The 17597-nt window shown below is 40.9% G+C and overlaps 3 protein-coding genes across 4 annotated transcripts; 1 reads left to right on the top strand and 2 right to left on the bottom strand.

Moving 5' to 3' along the window:
* Positions 1-909: 909 nt before the first annotated feature.
* On the bottom strand, positions 910-7117 carry LOC106586211 (D-3-phosphoglycerate dehydrogenase). The gene is made up of 12 exons (XM_014173231.2): positions 6811-7117; positions 6056-6207; positions 5856-5921; positions 4198-4252; positions 3924-4022; positions 3698-3830; positions 3467-3615; positions 3204-3356; positions 2308-2446; positions 1891-2018; positions 1568-1784; positions 910-1292 (listed from the first exon to the last, which is right to left on the bottom strand). The coding sequence occupies exons 1-12, from the start codon at positions 6946-6948 to the stop codon at positions 1138-1140; spliced, it is 1584 nt and encodes a 527-aa protein (XP_014028706.1). The 5' UTR covers positions 6949-7117; the 3' UTR covers positions 910-1137.
* Positions 7118-8157: 1040 nt separating this feature from the next.
* Positions 8158-11929, top strand: cfap210 (cilia and flagella associated protein 210). 2 transcript variants are annotated; one of them, XM_014173229.2, is made up of 9 exons: positions 8158-8470; positions 8682-8886; positions 9143-9316; positions 9445-9650; positions 9808-9964; positions 10070-10209; positions 10368-10557; positions 10717-10881; positions 11039-11929. In XM_014173229.2, exons 2-9 carry the CDS (start codon positions 8707-8709, stop codon positions 11390-11392), a joined length of 1566 nt encoding a protein of 521 aa, XP_014028704.2. In that variant the 5' UTR covers positions 8158-8470; positions 8682-8706; the 3' UTR covers positions 11393-11929. The 2 variants fall into 2 exon arrangements, with proteins under 2 accessions (XP_014028704.2, XP_045563243.1); XM_045707287.1 differs by lacking the exon at positions 8158-8470 and adding an exon at positions 8504-8522.
* On the bottom strand, positions 11930-16938 carry LOC106586208 (peptidyl-prolyl cis-trans isomerase G). Its single transcript, XM_014173227.2, has 13 exons — positions 16807-16938; positions 16364-16440; positions 16174-16248; positions 15965-16072; positions 15824-15868; positions 15655-15742; positions 15471-15500; positions 15185-15324; positions 14854-15043; positions 14570-14752; positions 14397-14478; positions 14157-14302; positions 11930-13928 (listed from the first exon to the last, which is right to left on the bottom strand). Exons 2-13 carry the CDS (start codon positions 16422-16424, stop codon positions 12887-12889), a joined length of 2190 nt encoding a protein of 729 aa, XP_014028702.2. The 5' UTR covers positions 16425-16440; positions 16807-16938; the 3' UTR covers positions 11930-12886.
* Positions 16939-17597: the final 659 nt, after the last annotated feature.

The raw sequence follows: 17597 nt of genomic DNA, 5'->3' as shown, positions 1-17597 counted from the left end.
CTAAATCACTTGATTCCAATCATTACGCTTCAACGCAACAGTCCCTCGTTCACGCTTACCTTTCCACCATATAACGCACGTTCTGTACTAAACCCGCGCTCGCAGTGCTTTTGTTTGAGCGCTCTGACAAGGCCTCGCAATTACCTTAAATTAGCTCAGGACGGTGGCTGCACACCTGTCCGATTTTTTCCTCTCCTTGTGTATAGTTAGTCGCTGTCTGTTATCCTGCTCCATATTACTCCAGTCAGCTTCCCATATAATAAAGCCAAGCAGACGGCTTTAGTTTATTAGCATTCCAGTTATTTCCTGGACACGCATTCTCCTACCACGGAGAATGAGCCTAGACAGCATCGATGCGCACAAGGAGACTCCAATACCACAAGTGAACCAAAAAACGATATGGTTGGCCGCCTATTTCAATTTAATTGAGGAATTCCCCCACGGCAAAGAACCACTTCCCATTCAGTCTCTTTCGTTGCCATGGCAGTTTTAGCCGAATATGGATTTAGATTGCATAGTCTAACACGAGACTGTAGTGTGGTGCATACTAACACCGATTGCGGTTTACAACCTCACTGCAACGTAGAATCATCTAAGTGATGGACATTTGACTTCCACTGTCACGGTTTAAAATGTATTAAATATTTTTTTTAAATCTAAATTACTAAGAGGCTGGTAGTCTATAACATAGCAGATGTTATCTTTATTGCACCCAAGGGAATACCAAATACTAGTAATAGACTAGTCACCATAGAAACCTAGGATGCACAGCAAATGCTTTAGAGTTGATTGGCAGGTTGAGAGTTGTTTTTTGTTCCCCCATTTCAGCTACCCTCCTCCTGGTGTGTTTACATTGAGAACATTTACCAAAAACAGGCAAATAGAGAATACAACAAAAATAAACAAGTGTAATGATGTAACAATTTTATTAAACGCTACATAAGGCCAGCATCACTACAATAGAAATAACAGAGGTGCATTTTTAGTAACTTCTACGTGTTTGTGTTGTAAACCAAGTATTGCAATGTTAAAAGGCCAAGAAAACATTTTGATTACTTAAATAATCAGTGGTTAGATTTTTAGACATTGGAATGCTCTACTGGTCCCTCAGCATTGTAACAATGCTCTCGCTGCCATTTACACAGAGAGCTGTGCTGCTTCTTTCACTAAAGGTTTTAAAGCACCAAGGTCACCCAAGAGAGAGGATAACCCCACACAATACCACTGATCTCCATTACGAGCTGCAGGGGCACTGAATGACTCCATTTCCACTCCTGCCGTGGCCAGTAAACCTGAGGAAAGAGTGGGAGACAGCCAGTTTAAAATAAATTAAGTTATTCTGGTCATCTGACATTTACAGCTGGAGAGAAGCTTGCTGTCAAGTGCTAGTTCAGTGTAAACACATCCTGATGTGAAGAGGCAGAAAAAGTATGGGTTAAGACTGCATACTGAAAAAATGTATTATTCAAGTAGAGAAAAAGGGCTATACCTGGCGCTGCATAGAGGGATTATAGCTCCTATGATCTCGATAAGTCAATCGTGAGGTTACGTCAAATTCATTTCTCACCGGTTACAGAGGGCAGGAGCTGAGGAGAAGCCGCGGCCTTTAAGAACAGCAGGTTGCCGGTGAGAGAGACAGGCTGTCGGAACACGCTGCGGTTCAGCTCCAACAAGACTGGTACTCCTCCCTGGACTGAACCAGTAGCTCTGTAGCTGCAGCCGTTAACAGAGATCTCAACCTCACATGCGCCTTGAGTCAGACCCTCACTGTGGTTTCTGGTTACCTGAGATTTAAAAACAGTCACTGATAAATAATCAAGACAACATTTATAAATTACACAAGTTAACAGAATATGACCTTTAGCCAAGTGTCAATGGGGGCCATTTTACCAGGATTCCAGATTCCTTGGCCAGGCTCAGTGAATTGACCAGGTTGGGGCAACTCGTGGAAACGTCAGTAAGTAATCCAACCATTACTGCTGAAGTCATGTAACCAGAGGAACCTTTCAAGCAGTCTCCTAGTTTGTGATAACAAAAAGAAACCATGTTCAGTTTGATATATAAGATTATACCACAAGGGGGAGACAAACCAAAGGGCACAACACCACCTGCCCCTAATACCTGTATGCCAGAACGGCATCCAACGTCTCCTTTCCCTGCCAATCAGTGATCTGAGAAGACTGGTTAGCAAAGGTTGACAGGCTTTCCTGCAAAATCTTTTAATCTATCAAGCCTGTTCAGCAGTTTCAGCAAAAAAATGAAGCAACTGAAGAATATAAGGACAGTCTAATGCCTTGCAGTGCTTACCTTGAGTTGTGATTTGGACTTGGCTGAAGGGCTGTTTAGAGGTGGTGCATGATTTCAGCACAACTCCTATGGCCTCTCCTAGTTTGATCCACTGGTGAGACCCAGGGGAGAATGTGCTTGCCAAAACCTGGGCATTCACCTGCGCACACACACACCACATGTAATGTGACCAATCAAATGTGGTTTGTGCATTTTGGAAAGATAAGATCTATTGTATTGAGCTGCATTGTTTTTTCCTCGTGAAATTTCACAATTAAAGGCAACTGGTTTTACAACACTTCATGTGGAAAACTAATTGTGTTTCCAAGTATGATTCAATATTGAATATACATCCTTGCAATGAAACCATCAGAATAGTTTGAACATTTTGAGGGTTACATTGTTTAAGGTCTGAGAGCAGTTTTTTTAAACCATTGCAACAGTGAAACCATCAAAGAAAGAACCCATTAGAATCAGTCACCAATAGTCATTTGCTTGACCGCAATAGAAAAGTGTAGAACTCACTGTCACTTCCTGATCTGTTTCACCTGTCTGTGATTGTCTGCACCCAACTCTAGGTGTCAACCGGTTTCCCCATTAGTCCCTGGGTATTTATTCTGATGTTCCCTGTTCATCTTGTCAAGCAGTGTTTTCCGTGCTCCTTCGATTCGCTCTTTTGCTAGTCCTCCTGGTTTTTACCCTTGCCTGCCTCGACTCTGAACCCACCTGCCTGACCATACTGGCTGCCCTGACCTCGAGCCTGCCTGCCACTCTGTACCTCCTGGACTCTGACCTTATGATCTTTTACCTGTCCACGACCATTCTCTTGCCTGCCCCTTAGATTATAATAAATAGAGACTCTAACCATCTGCCTCCCATGTCTGCATCTGGGTCTCGCTCTGTGCCCTTATACTCACTGCTCCAACCAGGCCCTTGCCCATCACCATGTCCACAATCTGCAGAGCGATGTCCTGTCCACAGCGTGCCTGGGCCTCCTTTGTACTGGCACCCAAATGAGGACAGCTAATCACATTGGGATGGTTCACCAGGGCACGGTTCTTTGGGGGTTCCTGGGAAAGAACGGAATACCATGATGTTAGTGAATGTCAATACAGGGGGTAGACAATTAATACCCAAATGGAACTTAATGTTTAGGTGATTTAAGTGATGATATTCTTGCCTCAACAAAAACATCGAGGCCAGCCCCTCCACACTGTCCAGACTCCAAAGCTCTGAGGAGAGCATCCTCATCGATGATGCCACCGCGTGCACAGTTCACGACCTTTACACCCTTCTTGCACTTAGCAAATGAGGTGTCGTTCAGTAGTCCTAGGAGAAACAACTTTACCTCAAGTGGAAAAGCACTCTTCACCCTCCAGTACCACAACCATGGCACTTCTGTAAAACTCACCAGCTGTAGAAGGCATGAGGGGCGTGTGGACGGTGATGTAATCACACTGGGGCCACAGCTGTTCCAGGGACATCTGCTCCACCCCCCAGGTAGCAGTCACCTCAGGAGGAGTGATTGGATCATAGCCGATGGTCTGCCGAAAGCAAATTCATATAGAATTAGTCTAAATACTACAGTAGGCAACTTTGAAAGATTGTTTCTGCTTTTCACAGGATTTTGAACTGACCTTCATGCCAAAGGACTGCATTCTGGTGGCAACTTCCTTTCCAATTCTTCCAAGTCCAACTATTCCAAGTATTTTGCCGTACATCTCTGCACCCATGAACTGCGAAATCATTAACACAACTTTGATCCACTTCCCTGAGGAGAGTGAGACTCCACAGATTTAAAGATCAGATTTGATTACTGATGACTGGCTGAACACTGGGGTAGACCACGCGACAGTAATTGCTTTGTGTGTCAAAATGAAACTCCTAATGAGGGAAGCCAAAATACTCTACCTTTTTACGATCCCAGTTCCCTGCCTTCATGGACATGGCTGCTTGTGGCACATGTCTAGGAAGATAATGATTTTGAATGGAGTTAGTCAAACTTTTCTGTAAAAGTTCAAGAAGGACAATGCATTCAGAAAGTATTCAGACATCTTGACTTCTTCCACATTGTTACGTTACAGCTTTATTCTTACATGGATAAAAACAACTAATCCCTCAATCTACACACAATACTCCATATTGACAAAGCAAAAACAAGTTTAGAAATGTTAAAAAATGTTAAATTTAAACTTAAATATCACATTTAAATAAGTATTCAGACCCTTTACACAGTGCTTTGTTGAAGCAACTTTGGCAGCAATTACAGCCTTGAGTCTTGGTTATGATGCAACAAGCTTGGCACACCTGTATTTGGAGAGTTTCTCCCATTCTTCTCTGCAGATCCTCTCAAGCTCCGTCAGGTTGGATGAGGAGTGTCGCTGCACAGCCATTTTCAGGTCTCACCAGAGATTTTAGATTGGGTTCAGGTCCGGGCTCTGGCTGGGCCACTTGTCCCAAAGCCACTCCTGCGTTGTCTTGGCTGTGTGCTTAGGGTCATTGTCCTGTTGGAAGGTGACCCTTCACCCCAGTCTGAGGTCCTGAGCAGGTTTTCATCAAGGAACTCTGTACTTTGCACCGCTCATCTTTCCCTCGAACCGGACTAGTCTCCTAGTCCCTGCCACTGAAAAACATCCCCACAGCATGATGCTACCACCACCGTGCTTCACCGTAGGGATGGTGCCAGGTTTCCTCCAAACGAGATGCTTGGCATTCAGGCAAAATAGTTCAATCTTGGTTATATCAGACCAGAGAATCTTATTTCTCGTGGTCAGAGTCTTCATGTGCATTTTGTCAAATTCCAAGCAGGCTGTCATTTGCCTTCTGAGGAGTGGCTTCCGTCTGGCCACTCTACCGTAAAGGCCTAATTGGTGGAGTGCTGCAGAGATGGTTGTCCTTCTGGAAGGTTCTCCCATCTTCACAGAGGAACTCTAGAGCGCTGTCAGAGTGACCATCAGGTACTTGGTCAGCTCCCTGACCAAGGCCCTTCTCCCCCAATTGTTCAGTTTGGCCAGGCAGTCAGCTCTAGGAAGAGTCTTGGTGGTTCTAAACTTCTTCCATTTAAGAATGGAGGCCACTGTTCTTGGGGACCTTCAATGCTGCAGCCATTGTTTGGTACCCTTACCCAGATGTGTGCCACGACACAGGTCTCGGAGCTTTATGGACAATTCCTTTGACCTTATGGCTTGGTTTTTGCTCTGACATGCACTGTCAACTGTGGGACTTCATATAGACAGGTGTGTGCCTTTCCAAATCATGTCCAATCAATTGAATTTACCACAGGTGGACTCCAATCAAGTTGAAGAAACATCAAGGATTATCAATGGAAACAGGATGCACCGGAGCTCAATTAAGTCTAATAGCAAAGGGTCTGAATACTTATGTTTTTTTTATTAGCAAAAATGTTAACCTGTTTTCACTGTCATTTTGGGGTATTGTGTGTAGATAAAAATGCTCAATTTTATAATAAGGCTGTAACGTAAAATGTGGAAGAAGTCAAGGGGTCAGGATACTTTCTGTATTGTGCAAAGCAATGAAATATGCAGAGGTATTCTGTTTTAGTGTCTTACCTTGAGAGGCTCATCAAAAGGGTACATGTCAGCTCTGCAGCACTGATAGTGTTGCCACTTGGTGTGCTAGAAAATATAATTTACACGATAGTCTAATGTTTAGGGAAAACCCAGATCTGTGGCGATTTGATTTAAAACAGAACTGCGTTGAAACTATACACCGATGCATAAACTCATAACTTATTTCGAATTACACTTACTTCATAACAATGATGCCCTTTTTAGTGGCAGCATCTACATCCACGTTGTCAACGCCAGTCCCAGCTCTTCCAATGATTTGGAGGTTATCAGTAGCATTGATGACATCAACTGTCACCTTTGTTGCAGATCTAACGACAAGGCCATCATAGTCCTGGAGAGGGAATGAACAGACAAAATGACTTGCATAGTGACATTGCATGATAATTATCTGTTATTCATTGGAGTAGTTTGAAGAAGTTAGGAATGACCTTATAGTTGTAATTTGTGCATGCGTCAAACTCATTGAAATGATTGATTTGGACATAACATGGTGTCATTAGATTAGCAGCCTTTGGGCTGGTGTAATTGATGTATAGTCCAAGGTAGAGAAGATAAAAAGCCCCGGTCTAAATGTGATCCTGGTGTTTCCATCGGCCAAACGAGGGAAATCAGTAAATCTCTGGCGCAGTTGCATCAGATTCACAAGAAGGCGGTACTAACAATCGACACCAGATGATAGGAACGCACAAGCAAGACCTTGCTTTTATCATCTAAACTGCAACTGATTTTAAATAATATACTGTTTTCTGAAACGCAGAAATCGTTGCGTGTTACTTCAGAGACACGAGGTTATTCAACCAATGACCAAACGCGATATACTTTTTCCGTATAAGTTTGATACCAACCGTGAAATGGTTTTGTTGCACATTTTAGATAGACATCGTGCAACAAAAATGTAATGGATGCAAAATTAGGAAAATATGTAAACCCCTACCTTAATCTCTGCAATCAAATCATCCTTACTCATGTTTTGCTTCTCCGTAACTTGGATTCCATTTTCTTGCAGGATCTTCTTACAACAAGGATCAACACTTTCACTGATTAAAATGCGTTTAATGGATACTGGGGCCATTTTGCTGTTCTCAACAGCTGCGGACAGTTTCACAGATGGATGAGTGAGCCTTTACGTAAGCTGCTGGTGGACAGACACTGAAAAGTTCTCAATTCAGTTGGTTTTGAATGAACATTTCGGATAAGGACTGCCCCATTCAAAGTAAACCCGCCTCTTCTCATCTCCAGTTTCTGACGTGGATGCTGAAACAACAAGGAGAGGCCATAGATAGGATACAACAATGGTGGATAAATTAGGATGTCCCACTCAGGCCGTTTACCTTTGCATTTTTTTTGTCACAGTTCATGTCTGTTTAAGGGGTGGCACCAATTCATTAGCAGCTGGGTCTGGTCTGCTTAGTTAATTTATATGAACCCGATTTAAACAGCGAGTGAAATGTCTCGCTTCATCTTCGGTCTTTGCTATAACCACATAAATGACTTTGAATATAACTTGTTGGACCATAAATACGATATACAGTCATCACCTGGCAATGTTGTACAGTAGTGATACAATTCTGCTGGCTCAGTTTAAAATTAAAATGTTATTCAAAACTGAAGAAAAATTTAATTTCTGTGCGAGCCTCCCCTTCCTAAACGTGATATAATTGTAGCTGATATCTCAAGAATATGAGTTCAAATTTAGTGAGGCAGCTTTCAAAGTCTTGTGCTAGTCTATCTAATTGGAGTGTTTGAATGTGTTAAGCCTATCACATGACAGGCCCTTCTCTGTTCATTACCGCGAATAAAGCTCTAGTGTGAAACACCACGCCTACTTTTACCCAGTCTTTCTCTGGCTATGCACTTAGCCGAAATGATTTATCTCGTGGTCTGTGTATTGTATTGAATACATATCTAGCTATTTGAATTGTCTATACATGTAGGCAATCATATGAAATACAATGTAACCATCAACAGAAAAAAAGAATAATACATCTACAGAAATGTGTGAAACGTAAAACAAATGTAATTAAATCGAGGAATTTCACAAGCCACATTTCTCCATTAAGAAAAACATTTGCTGCAACAGCCAAGAAATAATAATCAAACGGAATAACATTACACCAAATAACATCTGAGTAGGCTACAATTCAGAATCCAAAGCCATTCATATTACATCTGTATTGCGTCCAGACAATCTTTGCTTTATTTTCCCGCGTAGAAATGACACTATCTGGTGGGAGACGATGGATTTTTTTTACTTGACCTTGGTTCTTCGATCGCTCGTATTCTGATTGGTCTCTGTGTGTTCCCGGGTCTCCGCAACTGGTCTCGGGCCGCAAAGCGTTGCTAGGATACATTGCAACAAACGTGTCCATCGTTACTGGATACAGTCCTACAGAAAACATTCCGTCAAAGGCACATTTGTACACAACGACGTTGTAAAACTGTCTAGAGACAACAAGAAAAGTGCCATGCAACTTTCTGTGAGCTCTGAATGCTGTTTTTTAGATTCATACGATTGAAACCAAAATACATTCAGACCCAAATGGCAACTGCGTCTGTTGTCCGGTATGGTCGAAGGAGTGGGTCCAGCAAAACAAGTGTGTTTGACTACTTGCATAGCCTATTCGTTTACTTGCTCGTTTGACGCATGTATGGGTTTGTAACGTTACTGTAGTGTAGCTAATATTGCATATTTTGCTCGGTGTAAAAATGTTTAAGCAAGATCTATGCATAGTCTACCACAGCCTAACAACATTGTTAAACCATAAACATGTTTTTTTTTCTTCCTTTCATTTCTCCTATTATCAGCGCTAGCAGTTGAGAAAAAAAAGCTATGCAACCACCAGATCTTCGACAAGTCACTGTTTTGCCCAAAGCCGAATGGCTCCGAATTCATGGTAGTTTGAATCAAGGGAATAAATTCAACGAGAGTCTAAAGGAAGCAACCAAACAAAGAGAAGCTATGCACCTGAGGTCCAAGGAGGTGGTGAAATTCTGGTCAAACACAATAGCTGTAAGTATCTTTGTTAGTTTGTTTTTACCATAATGCGTAATGGTAGCTATTATACATGTCTTACTCTGTGCATGTGCCCACAGGCAGCCTCAGGATCACAGTCTCATACAAAACATTAGGCTAAAAAAATTATAAAAGGAAAGGGGATACCTAGACAGTTGTACAACTGAAAGCGTTCAACTGAAATGTGTCTTCTGCATTTAACCCAATTCCTCTACACAACCTACTTGAGGAAAATGTGCCATTCACTTCATAGGGACAAAGACAAAAGAAACTGGAGGCAAAGAGGATTCGGGAGGAACTTGAAGAAGAGGAGAAGAAGCAGATGGATATTGAGGAGGCTAAATATCAGGCGCAAAAGAGGAAAGAAGCTATTGAAAAGGCCAAAACTCAACAGTACTACGAGACTGATCGTGTGAAAGGATTTCATGTTTGTATTTCTTATAAGTTAAAATTGTCTTCTGCAATTATTATTTTTCATCTGAAGACGTGCTGTGTTCTTTATAATGTGCATTTCTGAGTTAAATTGAATAAATGCAATATTGTTATTTCAACCAGAGTGCACTCTTGCTGACAGAGGTCCTGAAGGAAAGGGAGGCCCAGATAGAACTAAAACAGAGAAAGCAGGATACCTCCAAAGATGTGGACAAGGAAATCATGGCTATCATTAAGCGTAGAGAGGATGAAGCTTTGCAAAAGGAGCAGCAGAAAGCTTTGCAGAGGAAGCTTGACAGCCAGGCCACAGCAGAAGACTTAAAACAGCAGTAAGTCTCACTGAAACCTAACAACCTGGCAGCAGGTATCGAATTGAATATCCATATACTCTACCATGGAGTCAAATGAATTTAAATGTAGTCCAAATAGAATAGACTGAATGCTCTCAATGGTTTAGTATGATGAATGGTCTCTTCCCCCTATTAGGGCAAAGGAACATGAGATGAATAGAGAACGGGAGAAACTGGAAAACAAGAAAGAGGCAGAGGAACTCCAGCGACTAAAAGAGCTTTTTCTGTGGGAGCAATGCATGCAGGAACAAAAGAAAGAGGAGCAGAAGAGAAATACCATGAAAGCTCACATGGTAAGATATTTGGATGTTATCAATGTTCAAATGTCTCACTCACTAGAGCAATATTACACAAGATTCATGGGGGTGTGTTAATTAATCCTGCATTTGTATTTAAAGGAGCATCTCTCTAACAGAGATATCATTAGAGCAATAGAGGCACAAAAGCAAGAGATGGAGGAGGAGCGCAGGAGGCTTTTTGCAAATGCAAAACAGAAAATGGTGAAGTTGAGGAAAGACAAAGAGGAAGAGATGTTCAGGTAAGTAGACATATTAAGAGAAAGTAAACAGTTCGAGAAAACATTTCAAGTCCCACAATAAGAAATGAGTATAGCTGTGGCATCACTAGTCAACAGTAGTCTTACAATTCTGGAAGTCTCATGGACAGAGATTTTCTAAGCCTTTTTTCCCTCCTAAGAGAGGTCCAAATGCACAGGGAGGGGATCATGAATAAACTGGCTGCAAAACAGCAGGAGCAGACGGATAATGAGGAACTCATCGCCAAGGCTATTGCTCAACGGGATGCCAGACAGGCACAGCAGCAGAAGGAGAAAGATGACAAGAGGACGGCTATGCTGAACTCAATTGCCTCACACAGAGAAGCCATGGTATGGCATGTGCACCCTGCCACAAGCAAGGGGTCAATCGGGAGCTCAAAATATTCTCACAATATTAAACTCAGAATTAATATTTATCAATGAATATGCCGGCCTATATGTTACAAAAAACGTCTTATCACAATGACACTGGCTTCGTTTTTTTCCCAGAAAGAAGAACAGGAGCAGAAGGAAAGAGAACACAACGAGAGAGCCATTGACATGCTTTATGCCAAGAAAGAAGCCGACAGAATATTTATTGAAAAACAACACCTGAAGGCACAGAAAATAAAAGAGGATGGAAGAACTTTACAAGACATCTACATTCATCAAATGGTGAGCTTGGATTTGATTTGCACTTTGCCTTTCCATGATTACAATTCTTGATCATTTTTGGTATGTCAACTATTTTGACACGTAGTGGAATGTGTCAGCAACATTTCTAATGAAGCAACATAAGATTTCATTTAACATTTGAAATCTTGCTGTTTAGGCTGAAAAACGTGCCAAGGAACAGCACATAAGAAAGCAACAACAGGACTTTGAGACCAAAAATGCAGAGCTCATTGCTGTGGAGGAGAAGCAGTTCCAGCAGTATGCAAAGAATGTGATCAATACAGCCACCGAGGCCAAGAGAAATATTCACCCACTCTGCAAAGCTGCCAGGGAAGGAATTGGAGGTGGTCTTGGCCCCATCTTTGGAGGAGTGAGACCAAGTTACTTGGTTCAAGATGACACTGGTGTCCAGATGCCCAATTACGTCGGCAGTAGATCTCAGGACGTCAAAGAGCTGAATGAGACATGTGATATTCAGCAATCCAAGAAAAGACTTGGATTCACATGGTAAACGTCTGTTGAAAAGAGTAACATGGTCAGGTGAAGCATGATTAGAAAAACAATAAACCAATGGAATTCAGCATTTCCTAAGCATTTATTTCACACTCAAAAAACCCACACTTGATAGGCAAGTTCTTGACTGACCTAGCGGGATGATTGCGGTCTTTTCAGCACTCAAAGATGATTCATCTCAGAAATATGGAAATGTAGAGATGGTGTATAACTAATGTCTCTGAAATTAGATTTTGTTTAGTTTTGTTATTTTACATAATATACATACACACAATTCAATTAAAACTAGTGCACAAATTGGGAAACAATGCTGATAATTCCTAGCCTGGTCCTAGATCTGTACCTACATGACAAAGATAGTCAAGAGTTGGCTAAAGCACAGATCTGGGACCAGGATATATAGTTCAACGGTTTCATTTTAATACATATGATTCACCCAGATTAAAATGTGACGTGTCAATGTTATCTTTATATCTATTGTATCAGTTGTCACTCTTCTGTGAAACATTATAATAAACAATCTATAGGCAACATATTAACCATATCCTTTTATTTTAAAACATGGTTCATTGGGGAATATTGAATTCGGCCCGTTTTTACAAAGCCAGTGGTTTTCATTTATAGTTTAAAGGAAAGTCATGCCCAGGAATTTAACACCTAGTATGAACTAACATAGAACATTTTGAAAGATGTAATGGGTGGAAATCTGAACATAAAATACTAACAAAAATGGATACAATTATACAAAACTAATTTGAGACTGAGGTCAAGAAAACAGTTCTGGTTCCCTGAAACGGGTAAAAAAAAAAGAACTAAATGGTATACGCATCTAACACCCCAATCATTTCACAAAATGTCTGCACTCTTACCTGCCTTTCAAGTCAAATTGAGCCTTCTCTGACATCTCCACTTAAATATCAGCGAAAATACTAAAAAGGAAAGGTATTTTCTTTTACAAAACCATTTTATACGTTGCACTTACTGTATGTTCTGTCACAATGAGACTGTTGGTAATTTAAACAATCAAAATGTTGAAAATAACCATATGATTAGTCATACATGTAATATTACTTGAGTCAGGCATATAGCCCAGAAAGCCAAACTCATCCCTTCCATTATAATTATCACAATGTAATCACGTCCCCTCAGTACGAGACTGAAAGAGAACATTTTTAATAAAACCTGACAAAAATGTTCCTTCCAACACTCACCTGTTCAGTCACTTCCTTACTCGACCATTAATAAACATTACATTCCCAACATTTGTCAAATTAGTCTGACAGTGAAAAAAAAAAATAACTAAAACATAAAATGGCTTTTAGCCGCTGTCAAATCTTATGAAATCTTAATTTGTAGAAATATTCCAGAATTGGATCTGTTGTGATATCTAACAAGTGTCTAAAATAGGTCTACAGCAGAACCTCACACATTATTAGGCATCAGCTCATTGATTTGTATGTTCAAGGATGGACAGGAATGAACATTTAGTGGACTAATCACTGTCATCAGAACTTGAGCTGGAGCTGTACTTCTTTTTCTTGCTGTGGTTTTTATCCTTCTCTTGGCTCTTTGACTTCTGATTCCGCTCAGGGTTTTTCCCTGCATCTTTGGACTTGTGAGAGGACTCCTTTTCTGGGCTGCCATCCCTTTTCTTCTTGGAGATGGGGCTCTTTCTACTTCTGTCCTTCCCTTTATTCTCCGAGTTGCTACTCTTGGACCGCCTTCGTCTGAGAGTGTCTTCACTGTCTTTGTTCTTCCTCTGATGAGATGAACCGTCTTTGCTATGGTCTCTATTGTTGCTCTTACTCCTGGAGCGCCTGCCTCTACGCGAGTCCCTGCTCTTATTCTTGTCTGGACTCCTTGTCCGTTCTCTGCTCTTGGATCTACCTCTCCTCTTGTCCTCCCTCTCTCTGTGGTGCTGTCTTTCCATGCTCTTACTGCGCTCCCTACCTCGCTCTCTGTCCCGTCCTTGCTCTTTGTCTCGAGATGAGGCACGTCTCCCCCTGTCCCTGCTTCTGCTGTTAGATCGGTTTCGGTTCTTTCCAGAGTTCCTCTCCTTGCTTCTAGACTTTGTCCTCAGCTTCTCACCATTTCTTCCTTTTGTCTCCTTTCTGTTCTTAATGTCAGCCTCAGTGGGTTTAGCGCGTTCTTTACTTCTATCACAGTCTTGAGTTCCAGACTCTGTGGCTCTCTCTTTATTTAGGTTTCTGTCCTTGCTTCTTGAGCGGCCCCTCTTATCATCACCTTTGCCATGTTTCTGATCCCTCTCTCTGCTTTTGGACCTACAACTTTTCTCTTTGCTCCTACTGCGGCTTCGAGATTTGGCCTTCTTTGCCTTGTGTTTGTTATGCTTGTCTTCAGTTTTATTAGGGTCCTTTTCTTTGCTCTTGGATCTATGAGAGCGACCTTTCTTCTCCTTCTCTCTGTTTTGACTGGGGTTTTCAGCAGTGTTTTCATGCTTGGTTTCAGAAGTCTTCCTCCCTCTTCCTCTTGGAGCTTTGCCACTCTCATTCCTGCCCTCTGTCATGTCACCCCTACAACAAAAATACAGAGAAAAGTCACCCCCACAGCAAACACAGAATCCAAGTTAACTCTGAATAAAACTTAAATAACTGGCCCTTGGCTGATGATCCCTTTTGACAATAGGAGAAATTAGGAAATACTTCAGAAGCCATGTAATTAGATCAGGCTGTTAAAGGTAAAATCAGCTTATCAGTCCAGCAGACAGTTCAAATATTAACAATAAAAAAGGTAAGACTTACTTGTCACCCTTGATCCAGCGGTCTCCACTGGATGCTCTTGGTGCCCTTTGTACACGCTGCATCTCCTGGCGCCAGTGTGGAGGAGTCTCGCTGCGTCGGAAACGATCCCTTGACCTTGACCTGGAGTGTGACGGAGTTCGGTACCGCTGCAAGTAAAAGATTAAATTGACATTCACTTTCTAGATCCTTGTTTTGCAGAAATGGTATGATAGTACTGTACTTGTTTGATAGTTGACTTACTCTTGGACCTCTGCCTTTAATTGTCCTGCCTGATCTTGTCATCAGAAGTCTCCTCTTATATGCTGACTGACAATTAAACATTCTGCAACAAAACAAAAATGTATCTAAATGAATATACTCCCAGTTGTAAAGGTTCAGAATGAAATGTTGTTCTGTCTTGTCCATGAACTCACCTCTCCCTAGGCTTTTCCCTCTCCCTAGCCTTTTCCCTCTCCTTTCCAGCCTCAGCCTCTTCTTTTTGCTGCTGAGGACTTCTCCTCATAAGGAACTTATTTTCTGGGATAGGAGGGATTTCCTCTGGTCGTACCGTAGACGTAACCTCTTCCTCTTTCTCATCACCACTGCCGGGCTCAGACCTACAGACATTACAGACCAGACTTCAAACCTATGCTTTAATGAAGGTGGTTGTGGGAGTTATCATGCTATAAAGCACATTAAAACAGTTTTCAGTACAAACCCTTTCTTATCTTTCTTCTTCTGTTTCTTGTCCTTCTTCTTGGACTCTTTCTTGTGCCTCTTCTTCCGTTTCTTGGATTCTTTATCAGAGTCACTCGCAGATTCAGAAGAGACGTCAGAACTGTCAGAGTCACTTGAGCTGTCGCTGCCACTGGAGATGGCCTTTTGTCTTCTCTTCTCTTCTTTTTTTGCTGTAAATAGTAGAGGACACTTAACGAGCGCTAAGGATACCTTGAAAAGCTTTGATCCTGACGATAAGACAGTCCAAGACCTACAATCTAAAGCAATAAAAAGCTTAAAACAACTTGCCAAATTTTTTTAATCATACAAACCTTTCGATTTTGGAATGAGCTCGCCACAGTTCATAACTTTCACCTCAGAGTATGGTCTACTGCCGGCATCTGTCTTTTGACTCTCCATTGTCTGAACGACCTCTTGTCCAGAGATCACTTGTCCAAAAACCACATGGACACTAGAATAAAATAAGCAAGTTATGACAGGTGATAATAACAAAGAACAGATCACCATTTATATAACATGCTCTTATTATCAAAAGACAATTCAAGCAGATACAAATGGTCAACTAAGTTGCAATACTTGTCCAAATGTTATACTTACCCATCCAAGTGTGGTGTGGGTTTTGTTGTTCTGTAGACCAATATAAAAAAAATGGAGCAGAAGATTAGAATGAGAGTAAAACATATTTTTGTAAGTTAGGTTCACTGAAGATGCTAGATTCATGAATGAATGACCAACTGATTCTAGCAAGGCCAATTAAAAATTCAAACATTGATAGACTTACATGAAAAACTGTGATCCATTGGTATCTTTGCCCCTGTTTGCCATTGACAGGAGGTACTCCTTGTTATGTTTGACAGAGAAGCTTTCATCTGAGATACAGACATGACATTAGTTCTTGAGGATGGTTTTGATTAGAATATTTAACAAAATGATCTGTAAAATAGTCATACCTTCAAAGAATCCTCCATAGATAGATTCCCCTCCCTTTCCATTGCCTGATTTACAGAAGGAATATAGATATTAGAATATCATCAACAACAAAAACATTTCCACTGTTGTCTTTGGTTAAGGCTAAGGCATATTTCATATACCTTCACTGAAGTCTCCTCCTTGAATCATGAAGTCCTTCACAATTCTGTGGAATAGGCATCCTTTGTAATGCAGAGGTTTTTGCGTACCTTTTCCAATTCCTTTCTCGCCTACACAGAAAGCAATGTTTTAAGTCAAAACAGAGATGACAATATGTACAGAATCTAAAGATGGTACACTGTCAGACCAAGGCAAGAAAAAGTCAAATTACCTGTGCAGAGGCATCGAAAGTTCTCACATGTTTTGGGACAGACATCAGAAAACAATTCTACCACAACTCTGCCAACTGCAAAATAAACCATTTTCATGTCAGTGCATATTTTAGTAAAGCGTCTCAAGCTACATTTCAGAGATATGATAAACGGGACGGTAAGACCAAATGAAAACCTAAGCCTTCTCACCCAGCACGTTACTGATGCCAATGTCAAAGAAGCAGCGTGGACGCTGAACCTTGATTCCCATGATCAAACTTCTATAGCTGAAACAAGTTTTTTTTGCAGTTAGTTAGCTAGTTAGCGTAGGCCGCTAGTTGTTTACAAATACAACCATCTCTACAGGCTAATATAGCGTATAATTGGCAGAAAAACCAGGCTGCGCAAAATCTGGGCAAGATAAAGGAAATAAAAATGAATAAATAACGTTAATATTTAGTTAGAGTAAACACAATGCAAACTGAAATGTCCACGCTAACTAGCAAGCTTGCTAGGTAATGACTTGTGCTCATGCGGATTGTGGCCTGCTACCTAACGTTAACTGTTTGATACATTTCAGTCTTCCCTTTCATTCAACGTTATTTAAAATTGACACAATTTACAATAGCGTAGACATTATAGAGTTGACCTACACGAATTAGCTCAATTGGCCAATATCTCACGGCAGTTATTCTCAACAAGGTGAAATCGAGTTTCATTTAGCTACCGCTTCTTCCACAATGTTTTCTAAAGATGGCGCGACGGGAAACGTCAAAGAATTTTGGGTAAAAAGATGCGCAGAAGACGACATTTCACACCTGCGGACAGTCTACTGGTACATCTGGCTGGTTTTGGGAGTTATGATGATTGCTTATAACACTAAAAACTAATATTTTTCTTCAGTTATTGTTTACCTGCTGCTTGTGTAGAGTACATACAATATAGACTTCTAGGGGAGAAAATGATTACATGTTATTTATATGAGGGACTTGATCATGGATTACGGTAAAAGGTAGTCACAGACACAACAATGAGACAGATATTTCACCGGATGCAGTGGCTTCAATTTTATGTTACTTTGTAACTATAACATTGATAAGATTCCTACAAAATGATCTGCTTTTCATAGACAAGTATTCTTAGGGTGGTCGTTAATATATAAACATAATTTTCCCCCACATAGGTATTTCATTTGGAACAATAAGGATATTTTGTATAGAAATAAGTCTTTATTTTTTAAGAACTGGTTCAATAATCATATCCTGCTGGCGAGTTAACTTTTTAATGCAGAATGATTGTTACTAAATTATGAGGAATGTTTATCTCGTTACAATATCCCTGTTACCAGTAGAGTTCGCCATAGTCTTTGATGCTTAGTCCGCTCTGTTCTTAACAGATTCTAGTTTTGGGAACAGAAAACTGTACTGAGATCAAAGGTTTCGCC

Source organism: Salmo salar, chromosome ssa25, assembly GCF_905237065.1.
Source record: "Salmo salar chromosome ssa25, Ssal_v3.1, whole genome shotgun sequence".
In the NCBI taxonomy this organism is placed as follows: domain Eukaryota; kingdom Metazoa; phylum Chordata; class Actinopteri; order Salmoniformes; family Salmonidae; genus Salmo; species Salmo salar.
This window is presented reverse-complemented; position numbering and strand designations above follow the sequence as displayed.